This window comes from Hyla sarda, chromosome 2 (genome assembly GCF_029499605.1).
Source record: "Hyla sarda isolate aHylSar1 chromosome 2, aHylSar1.hap1, whole genome shotgun sequence".
Classification (NCBI taxonomy): Eukaryota; Metazoa; Chordata; class Amphibia; order Anura; family Hylidae; genus Hyla; species Hyla sarda.
Window position 1 is genome coordinate 292435399 of NC_079190.1, and position 23963 is coordinate 292459361.

At 42.3% G+C, this 23963-nt stretch overlaps 1 protein-coding gene across 1 annotated transcript in view; it reads left to right on the top strand.

Moving 5' to 3' along the window:
• The window catches only part of LOC130356247 (uromodulin-like), a 93041-nt gene that overhangs the window by 42169 nt on the left and 26909 nt on the right, over positions 1-23963 (top strand). Inside the window, exons 2-3 of the mRNA XM_056557484.1 lie at positions 23094-23201; positions 23285-23499. Of these exons, the coding sequence (XP_056413459.1) occupies positions 23132-23201; positions 23285-23499 (285 nt within the window). The 5' untranslated portion in view covers positions 23094-23131. The remainder of the gene's footprint in view (positions 1-23093; positions 23202-23284; positions 23500-23963) is intronic.

Consider the following 23963-nt stretch of genomic DNA (forward strand, 5'->3'; position numbering starts at 1 on the left):
ATATATATATAATAATTTTTTCGCTCTCACTGTGAGATTCATATACATGTTTCCTACATGTTGCTAAAACATCCTGTTTTTGCAAATTTGTGTACAAATTGTGGTGGATCCAGTAATATATACACCATACCCAGCCTTCATTGCAGAGCCGGTGACACCACCTTTTAGCCTCATTCCTCCTTGAAAAATAATATTTTTTAACTAATATATATACAATTTTTATGTACTTATATTCCACGGAATTAATAAAATGATATACATTTTATAAGTGACTCCGTTTTTCTCTTTCTTGTTATTTGCTATTTCTGTTTGGAGTTCACATACCTATAGCCAACACCAGTACCTGGATTAATCGATAGTGCTTGGTCACTTACATACTGCTTAGTCATAATAATAATTTTTTACTTCCAGGTTTTAGTTGTCCGTTTGGGTATTTTAAGTTGAAACCAGGTGGGAAGTCCTCTAAAGTTGAAACTGAGATGGACCCGTGTCAGAGGTGCTCTGACGGTACAGAGAACAAGACAGTGGTTGGTGAAGCCACTGAGGCCGAAAGATTCTCTAAAGCAGAGGCAGAGGTCCGGCAAGCCAGAAGAAAACAAAGGTTAGAAGCATTGGTCCTCTCACTCCTTAATTTCAAGAACCCTGCCCACACCAGGGTGAAGAACCTGGTACTGGAGAGGGGTGACCGAGAGACTTGCAATTGGTAGCTGGCCTTGGGAAAAAACTGGAGCAGATCCAGAATCTGGAAGAAACCCTGCAGATGGTTTCCGTAAAGTTGTTGGAGAAAGAAAAAGAGATACATTGCTTGACAGAGGAGAAGGACAAATCACTTGCTGACTTTAAGAAAGAGCAAGAAGCGAGGCTTCAGCTGGAAAAAGTCATGGAGCACCACAGAAGTGAGTTTGTGGCTCTGCAGGATGAACTGTCCCGCTCCCAGGGTCTTGTGACCAGCAAGGAGAGTGAAGTGCAGAGTCTGGCCAAGCGGATGTCATTCCAGGAAGAAGAAGTGAGTCTTCTACATGGTGCATATCAGGCTCTGCAGAGTGATCACAAGGCTAGCCTGGTAGCCATGGAAAAAATAGAAAAAGAGAAGAATGAAATGAAGATGGAAGCTGAAGCTCTTGCCAGCAATCTGGAGAGTGTCTCTAAAGCTAAGAGACAACTTGAGGAGGAAGTCAAGGTGAAGAATGCCCTTGCACATGCTCTTCAATCTGCTCGTCATGACAATGTCTTGCTCCGTGAGCAGTATGAGGAGGCCCTGGAACAAGTTGAGACTCTGCAACATGAAAACAAGAACTTGCAACAGGAGATCTCAGATCTATCTCTACAGATTGGTGAGAGTGGAAAATCTATCAATGAGTTAGTGAAGTCCAAGAAACAGTTGCTGGACAGTGAGAAGGTGATCTCCGCACAACTCAAGAGTGAGCAGCTGAGATATATAAAGCTGGAAGATGACATGAAGATCTTAAAAGAGAGCCTGGAAGCGCAGAACGAAACGCGCAGAAGGTCCCACGTAGCTGCCTTGGTTTTGCTGGGAGCGCAACTCTACGAGCAGGTGGCTGTGCTGGCGGACAATGAACAATTGAGGAAACAATTGCTGTCTTCGGAAGATACTGTCAGGGACTTGACAGAGTTACTTGACAGTGAGAGGATGAAGTCCGCTAAGCTCCAGTGTAAGCTGCGAAAATGTGAGAAAAAGGAAGAGGACCAGGAAGTCCTAAAAGAGAGCAGAGACCAAGCTATGGCGGAATTGGCTCAAGAAAGGCTTCTGGGGCCGAAGTTACAGGATACAGTTATGCTTTCTCTGATTGCGAAAAAGTCCTCTAAAGCTAAGATTGTGGTGAAGTCCTGTAAGAAGTCTCCTGAAGCTAGGACTGAGCTGAAACCTGGTGGGAAATCCTTTGAAGTGAAGACTAAGGAGAAGAGAGGTGGGAAATCCTCTGAACCTGAGCAGACCAAAAATTCTGAAGGTAATGCTGAGGCAGAGAAATCCTCTGAAGCAGAAACTAAACCAGAGTCAACCTCAAAAGCTGTGAGTAAAGAGAATGGCACAACTGAAGCTACAGGTGAAGAGAAGAGTAAGCCTGAAGAAGCTGCAGTAGTAGAAGCTGATTCTACACAAGAATCTGAAGGAGCCAAAGACTCTGAAGCCAAACCTGAGGAAGCTGGTGCCCCTGAAGAGAAAGCTGGAAGGGATGAGGTGAAACCACGTGAGAAATCCACTGAAGTCAAGACTAAGTTGAAACCAGGTGGGAAGTCCTCTAAAGTTGAAACTGAGATGGACCCGTGTCAGAGGTGCTCTGATGGTACAGAGAACAAGACAGTGGTTGGTGAAGCCACTGAGGCCGAAAGATTCTCTAAAGCAGAGGCAGAGGTCCGGCAAGCCAGAAGAAAACAAAGGTTAGAAGCATTGGTCCTATCACTCCTTAATTTCAAGAACCCTGCCCACACCAGGGTGAAGAACCTGGTACTGGAGAGGGGTGACCGAGAGACTTGCAATTGGTGGCTGGTAAAAGTCCGGAAGAAAAAAGTCAAGGACTTCAGAGACTGTGGGACAAAAGTTGTCCAAGAGAAAGGAAAGGCATATGGTTTCTGCCTTTCAAATACATGTGCTCCTTCCCGGTGGTCTGAGCAAAGGGGGGGATATGTGGCAGTGTGGCAAGGAAAGGGTGTATTTCCTTGGCTCACCCTGCAGAAGCTCTCACCTGCTTCTTAAGTAATGAGGCAGGAGGGAAGGGAGGTGTATATGAGATGAAGACTCAGTGTAATCTAGGCTCGTCCTAGAAGACAGCATGTGGGCTGTAGGGAAGAGACAGAGCCTGCTGAAGAGTACACAGCCCGAGCTATGAGGGGCTCAAAGAGAGTGACATTGTGAGTAGAAGGTTGCAGGGGACATATGTTTAACCGGCTGAGGGAAGCTCAGCGGTTGTTAGTCAGGACAAGCTGATCTGTTTAGTCAGTGACCAGACGGTCTAGGATTTTGGTTGTTCCTGCTTTTTGTTTATTTCTTTCCCTGCAACCTGTCTAATAAAACTGGCAAGGTGCCAGATTTGCATTATAAGCATTTGTTTGCTGGTTTATTGAGAAGAAACGCATCTTGTGGAGTGTTCCAGGACGATCCCAGAGCTAATCCCCAAGACGGATCGTCACACTACATTATTGTTGGCCGGATACTTGTTTAAAAATCTCGGCAACTCTGTAGTCTGCTGCTTACTATGAGCGGCCTACAGAATTGCTGGGAGCCCCATGCAAATCTATAGGAATTCTGGCAATTCCGCAGACCACTTGCTTTAGCAGCAGCCTATGGGGTTGTGGGCAATTTGTAAATGTGTATCCTGCCTCGGCAACATTATAATAATTGCCTTTTAAAGCATATTTGCACTGTAGGAGGTGGCTTATCTCAAAGGATTACCTGCATATAACTGTAGCAAAGAGTTGTAAATAATAGGTCTGAAGTAGTTTATATGTCCATATATACCTCTGATGTCAGCGGATAAAAACATTTAAACATAAACTCTAAGTGTATCCTCAAAAGACAATTTTTGTGAGATGAATGCATAGCAGCATAAAACTTTCTCCTGTCCTGATAGTTTTCTGCAATGTATTGGTAAAATGTATAAAACTGAAGTTCAAGCTTTTTGCACATAGAGCACTGTCTATACTACATACAATAGCAGGTAACTGCTACACAATAAAAAAAAAAAATGTATAGGGTGGTAGGAGTCTTTTGGATTAAAAGGGTACTCCGTTTTTTTTTTTAAATCAACTTGTGCCAGAAAGTTAAACAGATTTGTAAATTACTTTTATTAAAAAATCTTAATCCTTCCTGTACTTATTAGCTGCAGAATACTACAGTGGAAATTATTTTCCGTTTGAAACACAGAGCTGTCTGCTGACATCATGAGCACAGTGCTCTCTGCTGACATCTCTGTCCATTTTAAGAACTGTCCAGAGTAAAAGGAAATCCCCATAGCAAACATATACTGTTCTGAACAGTTCCTAAAATGGACAGAGATGTCAGCAGAGAGCACTGTGTTCATGATGTCAGCAGAGTGCTCTGTGTTTCAAAAAGAAAAGAATTACGCTGTAGTATTCAGCAGCTACTAAGTACAGGAAGGATTAAGATTTTTTTATAGAAGTAATTTACAAATCTGTTTAACTTTCTGGCACCAGTTGATTTAAAAAAAAGTTTTTCACCGGAGTACCCCTTTAATGTCATGTCCTGGAGAATCACAAGCCTTTTCATTGAAATTTGCTTCTGTAGTATATTACTGTAGGGTGACCTTTGTTCACTAAAATTTATGTTAATGTTTACACTTTTCTATGTATGTCTATTTAACTCTACTTCAACTATATAATAAATATATTAATATTAAAGGGGTTATCCAGGAAAAAACTTTTTTTAATATATCAACTGGCTACAGAAAGTTAAACAAATTTGTAAATTACTTCTATTAAAAAATCTTAATCCTTTCAGTACTTATGAGCTTCTGAAGTTTAGGTTGTTCTTTTCTCTGTTTTCTCTGTTGACACGTGTCTCGGGAACTGCCCAGTTTAGAAGAGGTTTGCTATGGGAATTTGCTTCTAAACTGGGCGTTTCCCGAGACACGTGTCATCAGAGATTACTTAGACAGAAAAGAACAACCTTAACTTCAGAAGCTCATAAGTACTGAAAGGATTACCCCTTTAATAATCTTCCAAACAGAATGTTCAAAACTGGTTTACTACCTTGACCAAATCTTTAGTAATTTCTGTAAAAACATTGGTGTTCTTTAAAGACACACCCAGCCCTGCTATTCAAGTAAGTCATGTATAAGTGAAGCACCTCCTGTCACTTATTCTGCTTTTGGCCAAGGCAAACACAGCAGAATGTTGTCGTTCCTAGGATCTCTGGTGCTGCTGGCTACACTAGGGACTGCAGGTATGTAGAACAGATACCGGATGAGAAGTGTCTCAAAGACTTTCTTAGCCGCTTTCCATGTCTTGCAAAACTAAACTATAATTCATTTGTGTCATAAAATATATGTTCTATATTTAAAATAGTGCATCACTTTGCACAATCTTCGGAATCAATTCATGTTATAATACATTTCGCATTGATCATAGTCTAACTATATACAATAGAAACTGTACTGGGCACTTTATACCTTTCTATAGAGACAACAGCAACATCTAAATCAAGTTTTTTAAATGTTAAATTAATTTTAAGGTTTAATTTTAAATGTTTACAACAAGTTAATAGATGCAGAAAGAAATATATCAGTAACGCACAGAATCCATGCTGCTTCTATGGGAAAAGACCTCTAGAATAGTACACTACAGAACACTGCAATCTATGTATTCTTTTGTATGAATTTAAAGATAATCCCATAGACCTGGGTAAAGAAGAATAGTGTTGATTGTAATCAAGGATCATAAACTTTTTCAAAGAGTCTTTTTTTAATGTAATATTCAACAATTTAAGATATTTTTACATGTACCTTGTAGTAATGGAAGCAACATCCCTGTAATAGCCATGGCTGACTGACCATACTGACTTACGATAAGGTCCATCAGGTTCTACCAAGACGTCTATTGTTTTCAATGGAAAAACTATGGACAAAGCAACGTATCAGAGCATCCAATATAGATATTAACATAGTATGTGTCCATAGTGCAAAGGTTTGCACCTTTTTGTGTCTTTTGGACCCGTTTTGGTAAAAATAATGACCAAAATGTGGTCAAGAGACAAACACTTTATGGAGTGCACATACCAATAATTTTATACATAATACATAAAACATTAAAAGATCACTTACAGTATTTCCCTTCCAACTGTAAAAAAAAAAAAAAAAAAACCCTGGCATGTAATACCCCCACCATCTACTCCGAGCACACATACAGTATAGCGCTACTTTCACAATGTTCCACCTTAAGTTCCCCTATTAGGCCAATGTGCCATCCAAGGTTAATTTTATCACCACATCACAACCAGGTATTACCACCACCACGTGATGACTTTTAATACCACACTGCTACTGAAAAAGATCACCTATACAAAGACCAATATCCCCTCATATACTGACCATATAGTGGTAGATTTAGCACTACCCGGGGTCTGCAGACCGTATAAATTATATAGTTTCATCCAGTGACTTACAGGTGATATCTTCTTTGTTTGATGTTGACATATCCTTTTATTCTCCATCCAACTCAGGGCGTGTTGAAGACTTGCCACAACACCACAGAATCTCCCAGACAAACATTTTAGGCTCCTTGCTTCAGCATCATCCTCACGTCTATACAAATTCCCCATTTATATTGACCAACACAGTATTAGTGCCCATTATGTGTCCCAACATAATAAAGTCCTCTCTGTGCTCCCATATACTAGTTATGCCCTTCAGTGTCCCCATATAGTATTACACCAGGGGTCTCAAACTCAAATTATCTGGGGGCCACTGGAGGTAGCAGCTGGGTGAGGCTGGGCATATAATGCCCCCATCATGCGTCCCTCACATATAATGCCCCCCATCATGCGCCCTCACATATAATGCCCCCATCATGCGCCCCCTCACATATAATGCCCACCATCATGCGCCCCTCACATATAATGCCCCCCTCACATATAATGCCCCCATCATGCGCCCCTCACATATAATGCCCCCATCATGCGTCCCTCACATATAATGCCCCCATCATGCGCCCTCACATATAATGCCCCCATAATGCGCCCCCTCACATATAATGCCCCATCATGCGCCCCTCACATATAATGCCCACCATCATGCACCCCTCACATATAATGCCCCCATCATGCGCCCCCTCACATATAATGCCCCCCTCACATATAATGCCCCCCATCATGTGCCCCTCACATATAATGCCCCATCATGTGCCCCTCATATAATGCCCCATCATGTGCCCCTCATATAATGCCCCCATCATGCGCCCCTCACATATAATGTCCCCATCATGCGCCCCTCACATATAATGCCCTCATCATGCGCCCCTCACATATAATGCGCCCATCATGCACCCCTCACATATAATGCCTTCATCATGTGCCTCTCATATAATGCCCCCATCATGCGCCCCTCACATATAATGCCCCCATCATGCGCCCCTCACATATAATGTCCCCATCATGCTCCCCTCACATATAATGGCCCCATCATGCGCCCCTCACATATAATGCTCCATCATACGCCCCTCACATATAATGCCCCATCATACGCCCCTCACATATAATGCCCCCATCATGCACCCCTCACATATAATGCCTTCATCATGTGCCCCTCATATAATGTCCCTATCATGCGCCCCTCACATATAATGTCCCCATCATGCGCCCCTCACATATAATGGCCCCATCATGCGCCCCCTCACATATAATGTCTCCATCATGCGCCCCTCACATATAATGCCCTCATCATGCGCCCCCTCACATAATGCCCCCATCATGCGCCCCCTCACATATAATGCCCCCCTCACATATAATGCCCCCCATCATGCGCCCCTCACATATAATGCCCCATCATGTGCCCCTCATATAATGCCCCCATCATGCGCCCCTCACATATAATGCCCCATCATGTGCCCCTCATATAATGCCCCCATCATGCACCCCTCACATATAATGTCCCCATCATGCGCCCCTCACATATAATGGCCCCATCATGCGCCCCCTCACATATAATGTCTCCATCATGCGCCCCTCACATATAATGCCCTCATCATGCGCCCCCTCACATAATGTCTCCATCATGCGCCCCTCACATATAATGACCCCTTCATGCGCCCCCTCACATATAATGCCCTCATCATGCTCTGAATTTAACCCTGTCACACACTGCAACCTTTAAATATAATAACACCACACACTGTGTCCTATGAATATAATACTGTTAAACACTGCGCCCTCTGAATTTATACACATTACAATGCTTCACGCCTTCAACCCCCTTCCCCTCCATTACTGTTCCTCATGCCTGCACCCCCCTTCCCCTCCATTACAATCTTGCACTGCCCTCACACACCTTTCACTGTACCTTATTCCTGCACTCCCTCACCTCCTTCTCTATATTACTGTTCCCCATGCCCCATCCACCCTAAAACAGCCACTTTGTAATGTACCAAGCAGGCTCCTGTGGCTCCACTGCTGCTCTGTTTGCTAACGCTGTCTTCCTTCCGGACGTCGTCCTCCGCGCCGCGCAGCTAGACTCCGCCGACCAACATACAAGCTCTACGTCCGATGTGGGGCAACGGTCACACCACTAAAAGCTCTAGGAACACCACTAGCAACTGCGGTCAGTGTTATGTGACCGTGGTCACAATGGTAGACGCAGTGCAAGCGCCTGGCGGCCATGGAGCAGGCCACCTATGCGGGCCTCTGGGCCAATTTTAACATTGGGGCCTGGAGCTGTAGCTCCATCCAGCCTTGTGCAGTGGGCCCAAAATTTTGTTCCGTGGGCTGCGAGTTTGAGACCCCTGTATTAGACCTTTCTGTACTCCAATATAGTAGTTCGGCCTCCTCTATAGTATTAGGCTTTGTTTAGTTTTAGGGACCATCTGGGGCCCCCTAATAGTAATGAGCTCCCCCACACTGTGCCTCCATATGGAATAAGGCTCACCACACTGTCCCGCATAAAGTATAAAGTCCCCCCATACTGTGAACCTATATAATTTAAGTGAAGCTTCAATACAGGCAGATACAACACAAGCAGGGCAGTATAAGGTGGAAAAAGTGGGTGTTCAGAAGAAGACTATCATTTCTTCTGGTCTCTGACAAAGTAATGACACGAAAGTGCTTATTAAAGGGAAGCAATCAGCAGATTTTAGCATATATAATGCTTGGCAATGCGTTATATATGCTAAAAATCATTATCCTCACTAGAGATGAGCGAATTTACAGTAAATTTGATTTGTCACAAACTTCTCGGCTCAGCAGTTGATGACTTATCCTGCATAAATTAGTTCAGCTTTCAGGTGCTCCCGTGGGCTGGAAAAGGTGGATACAGTCCTAGGAGACTCTTTCCTAGGACTGTATCCACCTTTTCCAGCCCACCGGAGCACCTGAAGGCTGAACTAATTTATGCAGGATAAGTCATCAACTGCCGATCCGAGAAGTTTGTGACGAATCGAATTTACTGTAAATTCACTCATCTCTAATCCTCACCATCCCCGGGGGGACTTTTTTGCCCCCAGGGATGGTGAAGATATTAAGTTATAAAGTCCCCCCCGGCCACCCAGCAAGTAGTCCTCTGGGCAGGGACTTCTACTTACCAGCACCCATTGCTCCGCATTGCTCTGGCCGTGGCCCTGCCCCGACGACTTGAATGACGGCTTGCGTCATCGCTCTGCTCCCTAAGCAGACGGAGCAGAGAGGTGATACGAGCCGTCATTCAAGCCAATAGGGAGGGGCCACAGCCGGAGCAATGCGGAGCAACGGGTGCTGGTAAGTAGAACTCCCCGTCCAGGGGACTACTTGCTGGCGGCCGGGGGGGACTTTATAATTTAATATCTTGACCATCCCTGGGGGGCACAAACGTCCTCCGGGGATGGTGAGGATAATGATTTTAGCATATATAACGCATTGCCATGCGTTATATATGCTAAAATCTGCTGATTGGTTCCCTTTAATATAAATATAATCTTGCCCAAAGTAATTTTGACTTGGGATGGGTGCAGTTTACAGTTAAACAGCTGATCATATGTGGAACAAAATATGTAATTTACTGCATGGTATGTCCATGCGGTCACTACTATTTGGAAAAAACTAAGAGACATGCAAGAATAAGAGAGCATATCTACTCTCAGAACCATCAAAGAAGCACTTAATTTTGTAACCCACATGGTAGAAGCACACATAGGGAATGCATCTCTATTGAGATTTGCAGGGATTAAGAGAGTGGGGACTCCAATACAAAGTTCAACCTATAACCCTACTGTGCCTATGGGTCAGATGCCAATTGCCTAATATCAGGAGGAGAATTCTTTGCCGACTCTAAATATGGCATATGTCATATTTGTGATCCATGAATCTACACTCTGTCTCCAGAAATCTAGTATCCATAACTTGTAATATATTTATTCATAAAAGCATCCAGGTCCCCCTTGAATGTGGGAGTCTGGTCTGGTGTTTGAACTGATTTTTAGTCTGGTCTTGGTTCTGAATTAATTTTGGGTTCTTGAATCTGGATTTATTTAGTGGTCTGAAGTTTGAATTCAGTGGGGTTTTATGTATATATTTCAGGGTCTGGTCCAGGGTCTAAATTCATTTTTGGTGGTCTATCCCAGAATCTAACTTCATTTTGGGACCTGGATCTGAATAATTTAGATTTCTGATCTAAGCTATGAATTAGCTGTAGGTTGTGGTCTGGGGTCTGGAATTTATTGAAGTGTCTATGGTCTGAACATAATAAAAGGGATTGTCTGGTGAAAGACAACTTATTCACTGTCTACTGGATAAGGGTCCGATTGCGGTGGGGGCCTCACAACTGGGCTCTAGAACTCAGAGAGAGCTCTTGCTTCAGACAGTATGCACTCAACTTATTCCTATAGGAGCTTTGGAGATGCCCAAGTGCTGTACTAGAGTATATCTATGCTTTTCCTCTCTTAAGCTATCTCTTTAGTCGTTTCTCCAGCTCTTTCTATCTCTCTAGCCTTTCAGTAGCCAATTTTCTCAAAATGTAATATTACTGAAAGTTTCTCTTCTTTACATGAATCAGTCCACCAGTGAAATTCAACAGGTTCAGGGCTCACAGCTGCAGGGCACAGACCTTGTGTGACATGTAATTTCTGCACAACATGTAAGCTGCAAGTTTTGCTAAGCAACAATAGAAGTCAATTATCTCAGTGGCGTAGTGAAGGCCCCTGTGGTGCAGGGGGCCCCATCTAGGTAGGGGCCCCCAGCAGTACCGTAACTAGGGGGGCCCCCTGCTGCATCTTGTGCACCACCAGGCTGGGGCACTGTCCTCTACGTGCTCCCCTCACTCAGTGCACTTTGCGGCCCATAGAGCGTCCCGACACGGCAGTCTTCCAGGCTGCTTTCTCGAGTGGCCCCGAAGCAGGCCCCCTCCGGCAGACCCCGCCCCAAGTATAGTCAGCCGGGGCAGGGACACTGCCGCTTTAAGAGCAGCAGATGTCCATGATGCCAGGGATGTGCCTGTGCACTGATGTCTACAGTTCTTAAAGCGTGTCCCTATTTCGCTCCGTGCGGGAGGGGGAACCTGGAGCCCTGATGACCGGTGTAGTGAAGAAAACTGTTCCCCGAGAAATGTTCCCAAGCAGTTGATGATAAATGCTGAGTCAGCAAAGCCACTGTGATTGCACCCACCCCCAACAAAATCCACTGTGGTTGCACCCCCCATCCCCTCCCCTCCAATAGTATGGGGCGGGTGTGTGCATCCCAGCCAATCACAGTGACTTTGCTGACTCAGCTTTTATCATCAGCTGCTTGGGAACATTTCTCTACAGGGAACAGTTTTCTTCACTACTCTGGGCCACCTCCGCCAGGTGAGGGAGGAAGCAAGCGAGAGGGAGGGGTGAAGCAAGAGGGGGGAATCAAAACTGTGAAGTTAAATGACTGAGGTAAAGGAGGGGGGAGCGTGAAGGGGAATGACTGCTGAGGGTCTGGGGTGGGGGAGGAGAAGGGGACTGAGGGGTCTGTGAAGGAGCATGACTGAGGGGGAGGAGAAGGGGACAGAGGGGTCTGTGAAAGAGAATGACTGAGGGGTCTGGGGAGGGGACGAAGACAGAAGTGTCGGGGGGGGCAGAAAAGTGTGACAAATGGGTCCTTTGGGGACAGAGGGATTTGGGGGGCACAAATAGGTGAAGAAGGATGACTGAGGGATCTGTGTGTGGGGGGGGGCAGAGGAGTCTGGGGGACTTAAAGAAGGGTTTGAAGGAGAATGGGAAGATGGGTCTGGAAGTGGACGGAGCAGTCTGGGGGGACTTAGGGCTAGTCCACACTGAAGACTTTCGGCCAGTGTAAATCTTTCAGCAAAGTCCCATTGTTTTCAATGGGAGTCTTCTTCCCTGTGCACACTGCGGAATCGCCGCAGTGAAATTCTACCAGCGGAACGGACATCTGGCCAAAGAATGTTCTGCTATCTATGAGATACGTGATACGTAAAACTACAACTCCCATCATGCCTGGAGCTCTCTAGACATGATTGGAGTTGTAGCTTAGCAACACCTGGAGAGCCATAATGGTGATGTTAGACTATGCAGCCTAGTTTATTTTGGTGGGGGTCCGACTGCTGGGACCCCCACCGAAAAATTGGGCTTCTTAGTCTAATATGCCCGGGCCTATTTTTGGTCCCAGTCCGGCCCTGGTGATGTGTGTATGATGTGTGTGTGTATAATGTGTTATGCAGTGACGTAGCGGAGGACTCCGCAGCCCCTGCGATACTGGGGCCATGTCTAGGTAGGTGCCCCTAGCAGTGGCGTTGCTAGGGAGGTCTGCTGCTGCTTGAGACCCCCCATAACGGCAGCATGATCCTGTAGGTGGCGATCAGGTCAGTGGCTGCCTGGCAACATACTGAGGGCCACAGTTTGGAGACCACTGTGCAGTGGTCTCTAAACTGTGACCCTCCAGATCTTGCAAAACTACAACTTTGAGCACTCCTAGACAGCTGTTTGCTGTCTGGCCATGCTGGGATTTGTAGTTTTGCAAGATCTGGAGGGCCACAACTCCCAGCATGCACAGACAGCAAACGGCTGTCTGGGCATGCAGGGTGTTGTAGTTGTGTGCCTCCATCTGTTGCATAACTACAACTCCCAGCATGCCCTTCGGCTGTCAGTACAGGGTACATAAGGTCGGGTTTACAGTGAGTTTCCCAATGCAAGTTTGAGCTGTGTCAAATTTTCCGCCGCAGCTCAAACTTCCAGTGGGAAACCCCCGCCCGTTTGAATGTACCCTAAAAACACTAAACTACACTACACTACACTAGACAAAAAACACTACACTACACTACACTACACCCTTACACAGTTAACACCCCCCCTCATATGACGCTTTCCAGCTGTTGCAAAACAACAACTCCCAGCATTGCCGGACAGCCACTGACTGTCTTGGCATGCTGGGAATTTTGTAACAGTTGGAGGCACCCTGTTTGGGAAACACTGCCATAAGGTATTTTTGGTGGCGGAGGCAAGTTTCATGCTTCTATCTGGGTCTGCTCCTATGTAAATCCCTAATTTAGGCCTCAAATGTGCATGGCGCTCTCTCACTTTGGAGCTCTGTCGTATTTTAAGGAAACAGTTTAGGGCCACATGAGGGGTACAAATTTTGGGGGACTTTTTCTTCTTTTACTCTTACACTAACATTGGGGGGGCTTTTCTCCTATTAGCCCTTTCTCCTATTACCCCTTGTAAAGATGAAAAATTTGGGGTAACATCAGCAAATAGTATGCCATGTGTTTTTTTATTTAGTGTTTTTTTCTTTGCTGTTCCGGCAACAATGGGGGCTTCCTAAATGCAACATGCCCCCCAAAGACCATTTCAGCAAAGTTCACTCTCCAAAAGCCCATTGTTGCTCCTTCTCTTCTAAGCCCTCTAGTGCACCCACAGAGCACTTTACATCCACATATGGGGTATCTCGATACTCAAGAGAAATTGGGTTACAAATTCGGGGGGGGGGGGGGGGGGGGCTTTTTCTCCTTTTACCCCTTGTAAAAATGGGGAAAAAATGGGGCTACTAGAACATGTTAGTGTAAAAATTGAGATTTTTTATTTTCTGCTCCACTTTGCTGCTATTCCTGTGAAACACCTAAAGGGGTAACAAACTTTCTAAAAGTCATTTTGATTACTTTGAGGGGGATTTCTAACATAAAGACCCTCAAATTCCCTTTAAAACTTAACTGGTCCCTGAAAAATTCTGATTTTGACATTTTCGTGAAAAAGCATCCCAGAGTTAATAATGCATGAAGTGACTGGTCAGATTTCCAAAAAATGCTCTTTTCCTTAAGGTCAAAATGGGCTTGGTCCTCAAGGGTTAAGGGTGTAGGGTATGCTGGTAATAGACTTGCGTGCCGCACACAGGCACGTCTGTTACCAGGAAGGATTCCGTCAGTGCGGAGGCCCTGACTCTTTATAAGGTAAAGTGGCAGCCAGACCTCTTGTAAATGATTCAATTACAGGTTAGTGCAGCATGTGTTGTAGTCTTGGGTCACCAGCATAGCCAAAGGCTGTATCAGGGCATGCTGGGTGTTATAGTTAGTTACAACAACTCCCAGCGTTCTTTGACACATTCTATGGCTCTACAACTGACTCAAAAGTTACAGCTCCCAGCATGTTGCACAATTTATAATATTATAGCTTATGGTGCAACATGCTGAGGTGTATCAGGGCATGCTGGGTATTGTAGTCATTAACTACAACTCTCAGCATTCCTTGACACAGCCTATGGCTCTGCAGCAAGCCTAAAACTAGAACCCGCAGCATGTTGCACCATAACCTATCCTACAGTTGTAAAACAAAAATAGAGAAAAAGGAACACAGCCGCACATCCACAATTTGTATTTCGACCTACTTGCTTCTCAACAAAAATTCAAACACTAACAGGTTGTTATTATACATTTTGATCAAAAAGTACAAGCCCACTCGCCACGTCAAGGCCACCGATTTAGAGTGGGTCCCTAACCTAACACTGGCGTAGCACCAGGCAGCGGCCACCACCACCGCAACACCATGCCCACAGGGGGAACGACCCAGTGGCCAGGCAGCCCCACCGCTGCCCGACCAAGCCCCTGGCTTCAGGCCACATCACCCCACAGACAAAGCATCACAGTAACAATGACCGCCGCAGTGCAACCACGCCAATGTGAATACCTACCAAGTGCTTGAGGGCTGGGAGAATGCTAGGAGAAAACCCCCATGCAGTCTCCTGCTAATTAAAAATGCCTGGGCCGAATGGGTGGACAGACTACAATTGTAAAACAAAAATAGAGAAAAAGAAGGACAGCCGCACATACACAATTTGTATTTTGATCTAACAGTGCAACATGCTGGGAGTTGTAATTATTTTGGGGGGAAGCTACGCCACATGAACAGAAGAAGCAGAGTGCCCCCAATAACACTGATCAAGACTGTATTATGGCAGAGCATTGTTCAGTGTTCACATCCATGTGTAATGGTCTCCCATTGGGGAGAAAAAATAGTGAATAAAATATATATTAAAAAAAAGTTAATAAATGTGAATAAGCCCCTTCCTGAATAAAAGTTGGAATTACCCTTCTTTTCCAATTTTTCTAATAAAATAATGTTAGCAAAAATATAAACAAGTACGGTAGTATCGCCGCGTGCGGAAATTTACACACTATTAACCCCTTAAGGACCAGGCCAATTTTCATTGTTGTACTTTCGTTTTTTCCTCCTCTCACATTAATATCCATAACACTTACGGTATTTATTTTTATCTATACACCCATATAATGGCTTATTTTTTGCAAAACCAACGTCTTCATTCATTTTTCCATAACATATGCTCCAAAACAGAAAGAAAAATATTTGTGAGGTGAACTTTAAAAAAAAGCAATTTTGTAAATTAGTATTTTTTTTCTTTTTTACGACATTAACCGTGCGGTCAAACTAAATCTTGATACTTTAGGTCGGCGCCATTAAAACAATAACCAATTTGTATAGTTTGCATTATGTTTTACTAATTTAAAAAAATTATAAACATTTTTAGATTATTTATTTTATTTTTAATGACATTTTCTGACCACGATAACTAACTTTTTTAAAAAAAAATTGGGTTACTGGGCTCTATGAGGGCTAATTTTTTGCACCGTGATCTGTTTTTACCTGTACCATCTTAGTATTGATTGGACTTTTCGATCGCTTTTTAATTCATTTTTTCTGGGGTATTAAGTGATTTAAAAAAAAAAAACATAATTCTGGGGTTTGGTATTTTTTTACGTTTTTGCCGTTCACCGTGGAAAAAGGGGGGGGGGGTGATTTAAACTTTTAATATGGAAGGGGTTAATGTGTGTGTGTGTGTGTGTGTGTGTTAACCTCTTAGGATAGGTTTCCACTTTTTTTTTACACTTAAAAAAATGCCAGCAAAAACACCAGAAAAACTGCCACAGGTTTTTCCTACGTTTTGACAGTTTTTCTGGCGTTTTTGCCTTTGAGTGGAAATTGCATGTTTGGTCCCTTTTGGCATTTTTTTTTCAAAATTTATTGGGTACCAAAAAAAAAAAAAAGGTGCAGTAGGGATGGGAAAAAATTATTTAACAATTTTTTTTTTTATATAGCAAAATTTTTAAACATTTTTAATAAAGAGTGTGTCACTTTTTCCCCTCAATTTTTTTAAATTCTTTAGGTAGTACTACTACTCCCAGCATGGAACTATCTGTTCCATGATGGGAGTAGTAGTACCTGTACTAATAGAAAGATCGCCCCTATATATTGCAGAGATGCATCTCTGCACTATACTCCGGCCAGCCAGTGATGTGAATAGATATTCACCTCACTCATTCATATTTTCCGCCCAGGGTGGGGATTGGCCAGATGGTTGCAGCCAATCATCGCTCTCAGAGGGAAATATGAATGAGTGATGTTCTATTCATATCACTGGCCGGAGTACAGTGCAGAGATGCGGAGTGCAGGAGAAAGCCGCTCCGCATCTCTGCAATAGATGCGGAGTGATATCACTGTCAGGAGTGATACCCGCTGTGATCTGTCCTTAACTGCAGGTACTACTACTCCCAACATGGAGCACACTCTGCTCCATGCTGGGAGCTGTAATACCTGCATTAATAGACAGATCGCAGCGAGTGTCACTTCTGACACCCGCTGTGATCCTCCTGTATAATGTATAGATGCGGCTGGCTGCTCTTTCATATTTCCCGCAAAGAGTTGTTATTGGCTGGAACCATCTGGCCAATCACAACTCTCTGTGGGAAATATGAATAGGTATATATATAGGGCAGGGCAGGGGACCATAGAAGAACGGCCGGCCGCATCTATATATTATACAGGAGGATCGCAGCGGGTGTCAGAAGTGACACGGGTGATTTGTCAATTAGTACAGGTACTACTACTCCCATCATGGAACAGTATGTTCCATGCTGGAAGTCGTAGTACTACCTAAAAAAATTTAAAAAAGAAAAAAAGTGAAAAAAACACACACACACTACATTTTTATTATTGTCGGCTACATTTTTAGTGCCCTGCCCACACATCTCTGTTTCAAAGATCTCTGTTTAAAAATGTATGAAAAATTTTATTTTTATTTGGTTAAATAACATTTTTTCCATCACTACTGTATCTTTTTTATTATTATTTTTTTTAATGGTACCCTATTAAAATGTATTTAAAAGGTATCTCCATTACTTTTTTGGATCGCTAAGGTCCAAAAAAGAATACATAACGCCAAAGTTAAAACCCACATTGCATTTTTCTTGGCATTTTTTTACTCCCATAGACTTCTATGGGAGAAAAACACCAAAATTTTTCATAACCCCTTAACCCCTTAAGGACTCAGCCCATTTTGGCCTTAAGGACTCAGACAATTTAATTTTTACGTTTTCATTTTTTCCTCCTCGCCTTCTAAAAATCATAACTCTTTTATATTTTCATCCACAGACTAGTATGAGGGCTTGTTTTTTGCGCGACCAGTTGTCCTTTGTAATGACATCACTCATTATATCATAAAATGTATGGCGCAACCAAAAAACACTATTTTTGTGGGGAAATTAAAACGAAAAACGCAATTTTGCTAATTTTGGAAGGTTTTGTTTTCACGCCGTACAATTTCTGGTAAAAATGATATGTGTTCTTTATTCTGAGGGTCAATACGATTAAAATGATACCCATTATTATATACTTTTCTATTATTGTTGCGCTTAAAAAAAATCACAAACTTTTTAACCAAATTAGTACGTTTATAATCCCTTTATTTTGATGACCTATAACTTTTTTATTTTTCCGTATAAGCGGCGGTATGGGGGCTCATTTTTTGCGCCATGATCTGTACTTTTTTTTGATACCACATTTGCATATAAAAAACTTTTAATACATTTTTTATAATTTTTTTTAAATAAAATGTATTAAAAAAGTAGGAATTTTGGACTTTTTTAATTTTTTTTCGTTCACGCCGTTCACCGTACGGGATCATTAACATTTTATTTTAATAGTTTGGACATTTACGCACGCGGCGATACCAAATATGTCTTAAAAAATGTTTTTTACGCTTTTTGGGGGTAAAATAGGAAAAAACGGACGTTTTACTTTTTTATTGGGGGAGGGGATTTTTCACTTTTTTTTTACTTTTACTTTTACATTTTTTTACATTTTTTTTTACACTTGAATAGTCCCCATAGGGGACTATTCATAGCAATACCATGATTGCTAATACTGATCTGTTCTATGTATAGGACATAGAACAGATCAGTATTATCGGTCATCTCCTGCTCTGGTCTGCTCGATCACAGACCAGAGCAGGAGACGCCGGGAGCCGCACGGAGGAAGGTGAGGGGACCTCCGTGCGGTGTTATGAATGATCGGATCCCCGCAGCAGCGCTGCGGGCGATCCGATCGTTCATTTTAATCGCGAACTGCCGCAGATGCCGGGATCTGTATTGATCCCGGCACCTGAGGGGTTAATGGCGGACGCCCGCGAGATCGCGGGCGTCGGCCATTGCCGGCGGGTCCCTGGCTGCGATCAGCAGCCGGGATCAGCCGCGCATGACACTGGCATCGCTCCGATGCCCGCGGTTATGCTTAGGACGTAAATGTACGTCCTGGTGCGTTAAGTACCACCTCACCAGGACGTACATTTACGTCCTGCGTCCTTAAGGGGTTAAGGACCCAGGGTTTTTCCACTCTTGCACTTTAGTTTTTTTCCTCCTTACCTTTAAAAAATCATAATTCTTTCAATTTTGCACCTAAAAATCCATATGATAGCTTATTTTTTGCGCCACCAAATCTTCTTTGTAATGACATCAGTCAATTTACCAAAAGATTTTACCAAAATCATTGTGCAACAAAATTTAAGAAAAAATGCCATTTTGTAACTTTTGGGGGATTCCGTTTCTACGCAGTACATTTTTGGTAAAAATTACACCTTCTCTTTATTCTGTAGGTCCATTTGATTAAAATGATACCCTATTTATATAGGTTTGATTTTGGCGTACTTCTGGAAAAAATCATAACTACATGCAGGAAAATTTATATGTTTAAAATTGTCATCTTCTGACCCCTATAACTTTTTTATTTTTCTGTGTACGGGGTGGTATGAGGGCTCATTTTTTTGCGCCATGATCTGAAGTTTTTAGCTGTACCATTATTGTATTGATCGAGCTTTTTGATCGCTTTTTATTCTTTTTTTCCTGATATAAAAAGTGACCAAAAATAGGCTATTTTGGACTGTGGATTTTTTTTGCGCGAAGGGGTTAAATGATCTTTATTAACTTTTTTTGTTCCAGTTTTATGGTATTGTAGTTTACAAATCTTTTTTACTTTCTGGCACCAGTTGATTTAAAAAAACAATTTCCACCGGAGTACCCCTTTAATCCCTTCCCACTTTAGGACGTATGCATACGTCCAATCATCCGACATGTTTGTGCATTTGGACGTATGCATACGTCCTAGCGATCTCCGCCACTGTCGCGGGCAGTGCAGGAGATCGGCGACCGGCGCTCTCCCCGTCCCCTGTTCTCCAACGGCGGCGGCGCGATACGATCGTGAGTTGTCGTTGGTTGCTATGGCAGCAGGAGGTCAGATCACACCCCGGAAGAAGCCTTCATTGGTGAAACGTTGGGTGGCGGGTGGCTGTAGCATTGTACTCCCTGCTCCACTTGGTAAAGTATTTCCTTATTTTTGTCTAGCTTAGGGTTTGTTCTACCTATAATGCGCTATTGATCCCCTGAGGCTCCCTCATTTGCTCTTTGATTTTCTGTACTTATTTGCGATCCGAGCATATTGCCGGATCCGTTTCTAATATCTAATTCACAACCCTTGAGTCGTAGCCTCCCTCATTAATTCATGGGTGACAATATTTACTGTGCACTATCTATTTAACTCCTTCCCTGGCAGACAAGCATAGCCCCCGTTCTTCTCTCTCAGCATCCTTTGGATTCATGTTTACTACTATATATGTATTCTTTTAAATCATTTTAAATGTCTTGTCATTTTTCATGTTAATAAAGTATACTTTGTGCTAGTTATGTCCTGTTTGACGCCTTTTTCTTTATGAATTACTCTTGTATGCTTGCTACGGAAGCTGGTGAGATCCAGCCAGAGGCTGGATCGCACAGGCTGTAAAGTGTGCAGCTCATCAGGTCATACTGTGCTGCAGTACAAATGTATTGCAGCATAGTATAACCTGTAAAAAGTGTAAAACATAAAATAAAAAGTATGAAGTATCAATAAAAGTATGAAGTGTAAAAAAAATTTTTTTTTAAATGCCCCTTTCCCAATAAAAGCCCTGTATTATCACCAAAAAAAGATCAAAAACACAAATCATATACATAATAGGTATTGCCACGTCCATAATGACGTGTACTATAAAACTATAATGTAAATTATCCCGCACGGTGAACGCTGTAAAAAAAAAAAGCTCAAAATTCGCCAATTTTGGTACAAACAGCGGAATAAAAAATATCAAAAGGTAGCACGTAGCACAAAAATGATACCAATAAAAAGTAGAGCTCATCCTGCAAAAAATAAGCCCTTACTCAATGGCGTCGGATGAAAACTAAAAAAGTTATGGCTGTTGGAAAATGAATGGCAGAAAAAGAATTTTGCTCAGAAAAGGAAAAAGAACAAAGAAAGCTATATAAAACGGGTAGCGCCATAATCATACTGACCCACAGAATAAATAAAGCATCACTTTTACCGCACAGTGTACACCATAAAAAAAAAAAATACGCCAGAAATTTTCCAGTTTTTCACAATATTTTCAGGTTTTTCACAAAAAATGCTGCATGTTTCAACAAAAATGCACCACTTATATAAAGTACAATATGTCACGAAAAAACTATCTCAGAATCGCTCTGCTCCGAAAAAGCGTTCTAAAGTTATTACCATTTAAAGAGATACATGTCAAATAAAAAAAAAAGAGCTTGGTCATTGAGGTAAAAAATGGGTCTGTCCTTAAGGGGTTAAGGCACATAACATTTTTAACCAACACTTGTGTAGTGGACCTATTGGAATACTACAGTCTAGTTTTGTGGTCTGAAATTATTTTGAGGTCTAAATCTTTTGGGGTGAAATGGTGTCTTAATTTATTTTTGGGTCTGGCCCGAGATCAGAATTCGAATTAAGGTCTGAATATATCTTGAGTCTAGTCTGGGGGACATTATTTGCTATGTCTTTCTGCTTTAAAATGAATACTCAATGGGGGAGATTTATCAAAACCTGTGCAAAGGAAAAGTTGTATATTATCTATATTACAAACTTAGAACCCAGTAGTGATATATTTTTTTCAAATGTATGACGTTTTCCCCAAGAAGATAGCTTCATATCTGAAAATAATGCTTTAGTCCTTAGGCCTCTTTAACACTATGAAATAGTTCCGTTTAGGAACTTCCGTCAGAAGTTCCGTCACTATATCGGGGAAAACCGGCCGTTACAAAACCCCTGACGGCCGTGACTAAATCGCATTGCAGCCAATGGGGTTTTGTAACTGCCCATTTGCACCCGTATATGTCCATAATTCATTACGGACGTGATACAGTGATGGGACATCGTGGCGGAAAAATGACTGCATCCAATACCCCTTCCCATACATCCCTGCCTATGTGGACTCTACTGTGGCATCTCCATTATCTGTGTTATATTCCTCTAGATGGCTCATTTTGATCATTTGCTGGAATTACTCCCTTTTAACAACTAGGAGATTTTATGCTTTTAACAGAAGTCTTTGTGTAACCTGCTAAATATTTCTCCAGATTTCTCAAGGCACAGAACAGTATATTAATCAGCAATAAAGGGGTTGTAGGGGTTGGCAGTGCTGACGTTACATTGAGCTCAACCTGTTGTAACCCTAGGTAGGGAAATACAGAACTTAGTACAGTACAAGAGTCTGTAGGGCAGCATGCTTGCTCAGTGAATGGCACTGTTCCATTGCAGAGCTGGTTCAAATCTAGACAGATATATTTCCTTCAAATACAGTAGAGAAATACAGGACTCTGTGATACTACAAGTACATGTCAAGAATATAGTGGCTTAGTGTCTGCTGTATAATGGCTTAGCACTACTGCCTTTAGCACTGGGGTTCAAATCGCAAAACACCCACAACATCCTGTATTGCCTACCTATGTTTGATCACTCCACTTGACTTTGCCTATTGTCTTGCCTAATGGATTGTTAACCTTCTTGATCTTGATTCCTTGCCTGAATTCAGACTCGTTGGTCTTCTGGATTCAACCCAACCATGGCTAGGTTGAAACCTCTAGTTTAACATGTCAAATGTATGCCAATAGGTCACTTTGGCAAACAGATGATCCATAGAAAGCTTTGAGTACAACATAGCATATAGTTTCAGTATGAAAGCAATTGAATAATGATCAGCTCCTCCTCTAGATGTCCTAAACACAGCAACACCAAAAAACAAAAAAAGTGGAAGAGATATTCCAGTGCGGAGCAGTTGCTATGCAGAAATCCTGTTTATTGAGGATAAAAGTCAGAGACACGTGGTATGAACAGTCACGCGTTTTGGGTTTTGCCACCCTTAGTCATACTAAGAACATGACATTTTTTGAAGCTTAATTGGAGGTCACGTGACAACGATGATAAACTTCAGTACAGTTCACACTTGGTGTGAATGAGGCTTTGTCTGCTACGTCTGCTTTTTCTGCAATATTTTATGCTCTATACCTCACTTTGTTGTGTGTGGTAATTGCATATTAATGTAGAGTAGGTGCACCAAAAACATGCGTGTCCCAGTCCGACACTTTCTATAAATGTGTACCACATTTAGCCAGTGTGTATCCTACTAAAATAGCTGTCACAGAGCACTGTTTTCTGTTCATCTACCTGTGGTTATAATATAGATCCCCTTATGTTTGTCAAAAAAAAAGGTGTTGTAGTAAATGCATAATAAAAATGTAATAAAAAATGTACACATTTTTAAATCTATAATGTTCTTACTTTCCCGTCAGTAGATGCAGACTGCACCCCAGCCTGTCTTGCAGATGAAATGTGTGTATCTGTGAATTCCAGTACAGCTTGTGCAGCTAATACAACCTACTATGAAAACCTAGGCGTCAGTAAGTTGATCTTTTAGCTACTGTAATGCACTAGTCTACACATAGCAGTATGTTACCCTTCGTAAAATATTTCATCTTTGCAGGTGTGTATAATGTGAGCTCTATATTAGATTGTAAGGGAGCAAACATGACTGTGTCAGTGCCAAAGAACTTGCTGGAGTTCCTACACTATAACCCATCTGCCTTAACTCTGTCACAGTACAACTGCACAGGAGCAGTGCTGAACATACTGCAAGGCCGGCATATATATTCATTGACTGTAAAAACCCAGGAGGGCACCTGTGGGAACAAACTTACAGTAAGTTGAGAAATATAAACAATAATTCTTCCTAAATAAATATATTTAAAAAAATTGAATATTTAATGAGAAAATGTTTTCTTATAATATCTGACAGTATCTTGGGAGAAAACTATAGCTGTAGCATCAGAGACAGAATTTAAGAGATTATCGTTTGCATTGGCCATATCCTGGACACCTTACTACCAACCCCCTACGATGGACTTCAGAATGTCTAGTGTAGCAAGTGGATACCCAAAAACAAAAGAACATTCTCAAAAAGATCCACTAATACATAAATGTATGAAAAATTACATGATCTTTATTGAATAATATAAAGAACATACATGATATAAAATCACATATAAATGGATGTATCCACGACAAGAAAAACTGAGAAAATATAAATACTGGGGTGGAGCAAACACCTGGATAACACACACATAATCCACACAGTATGCATAGGTAAATAATACATAAGCAAA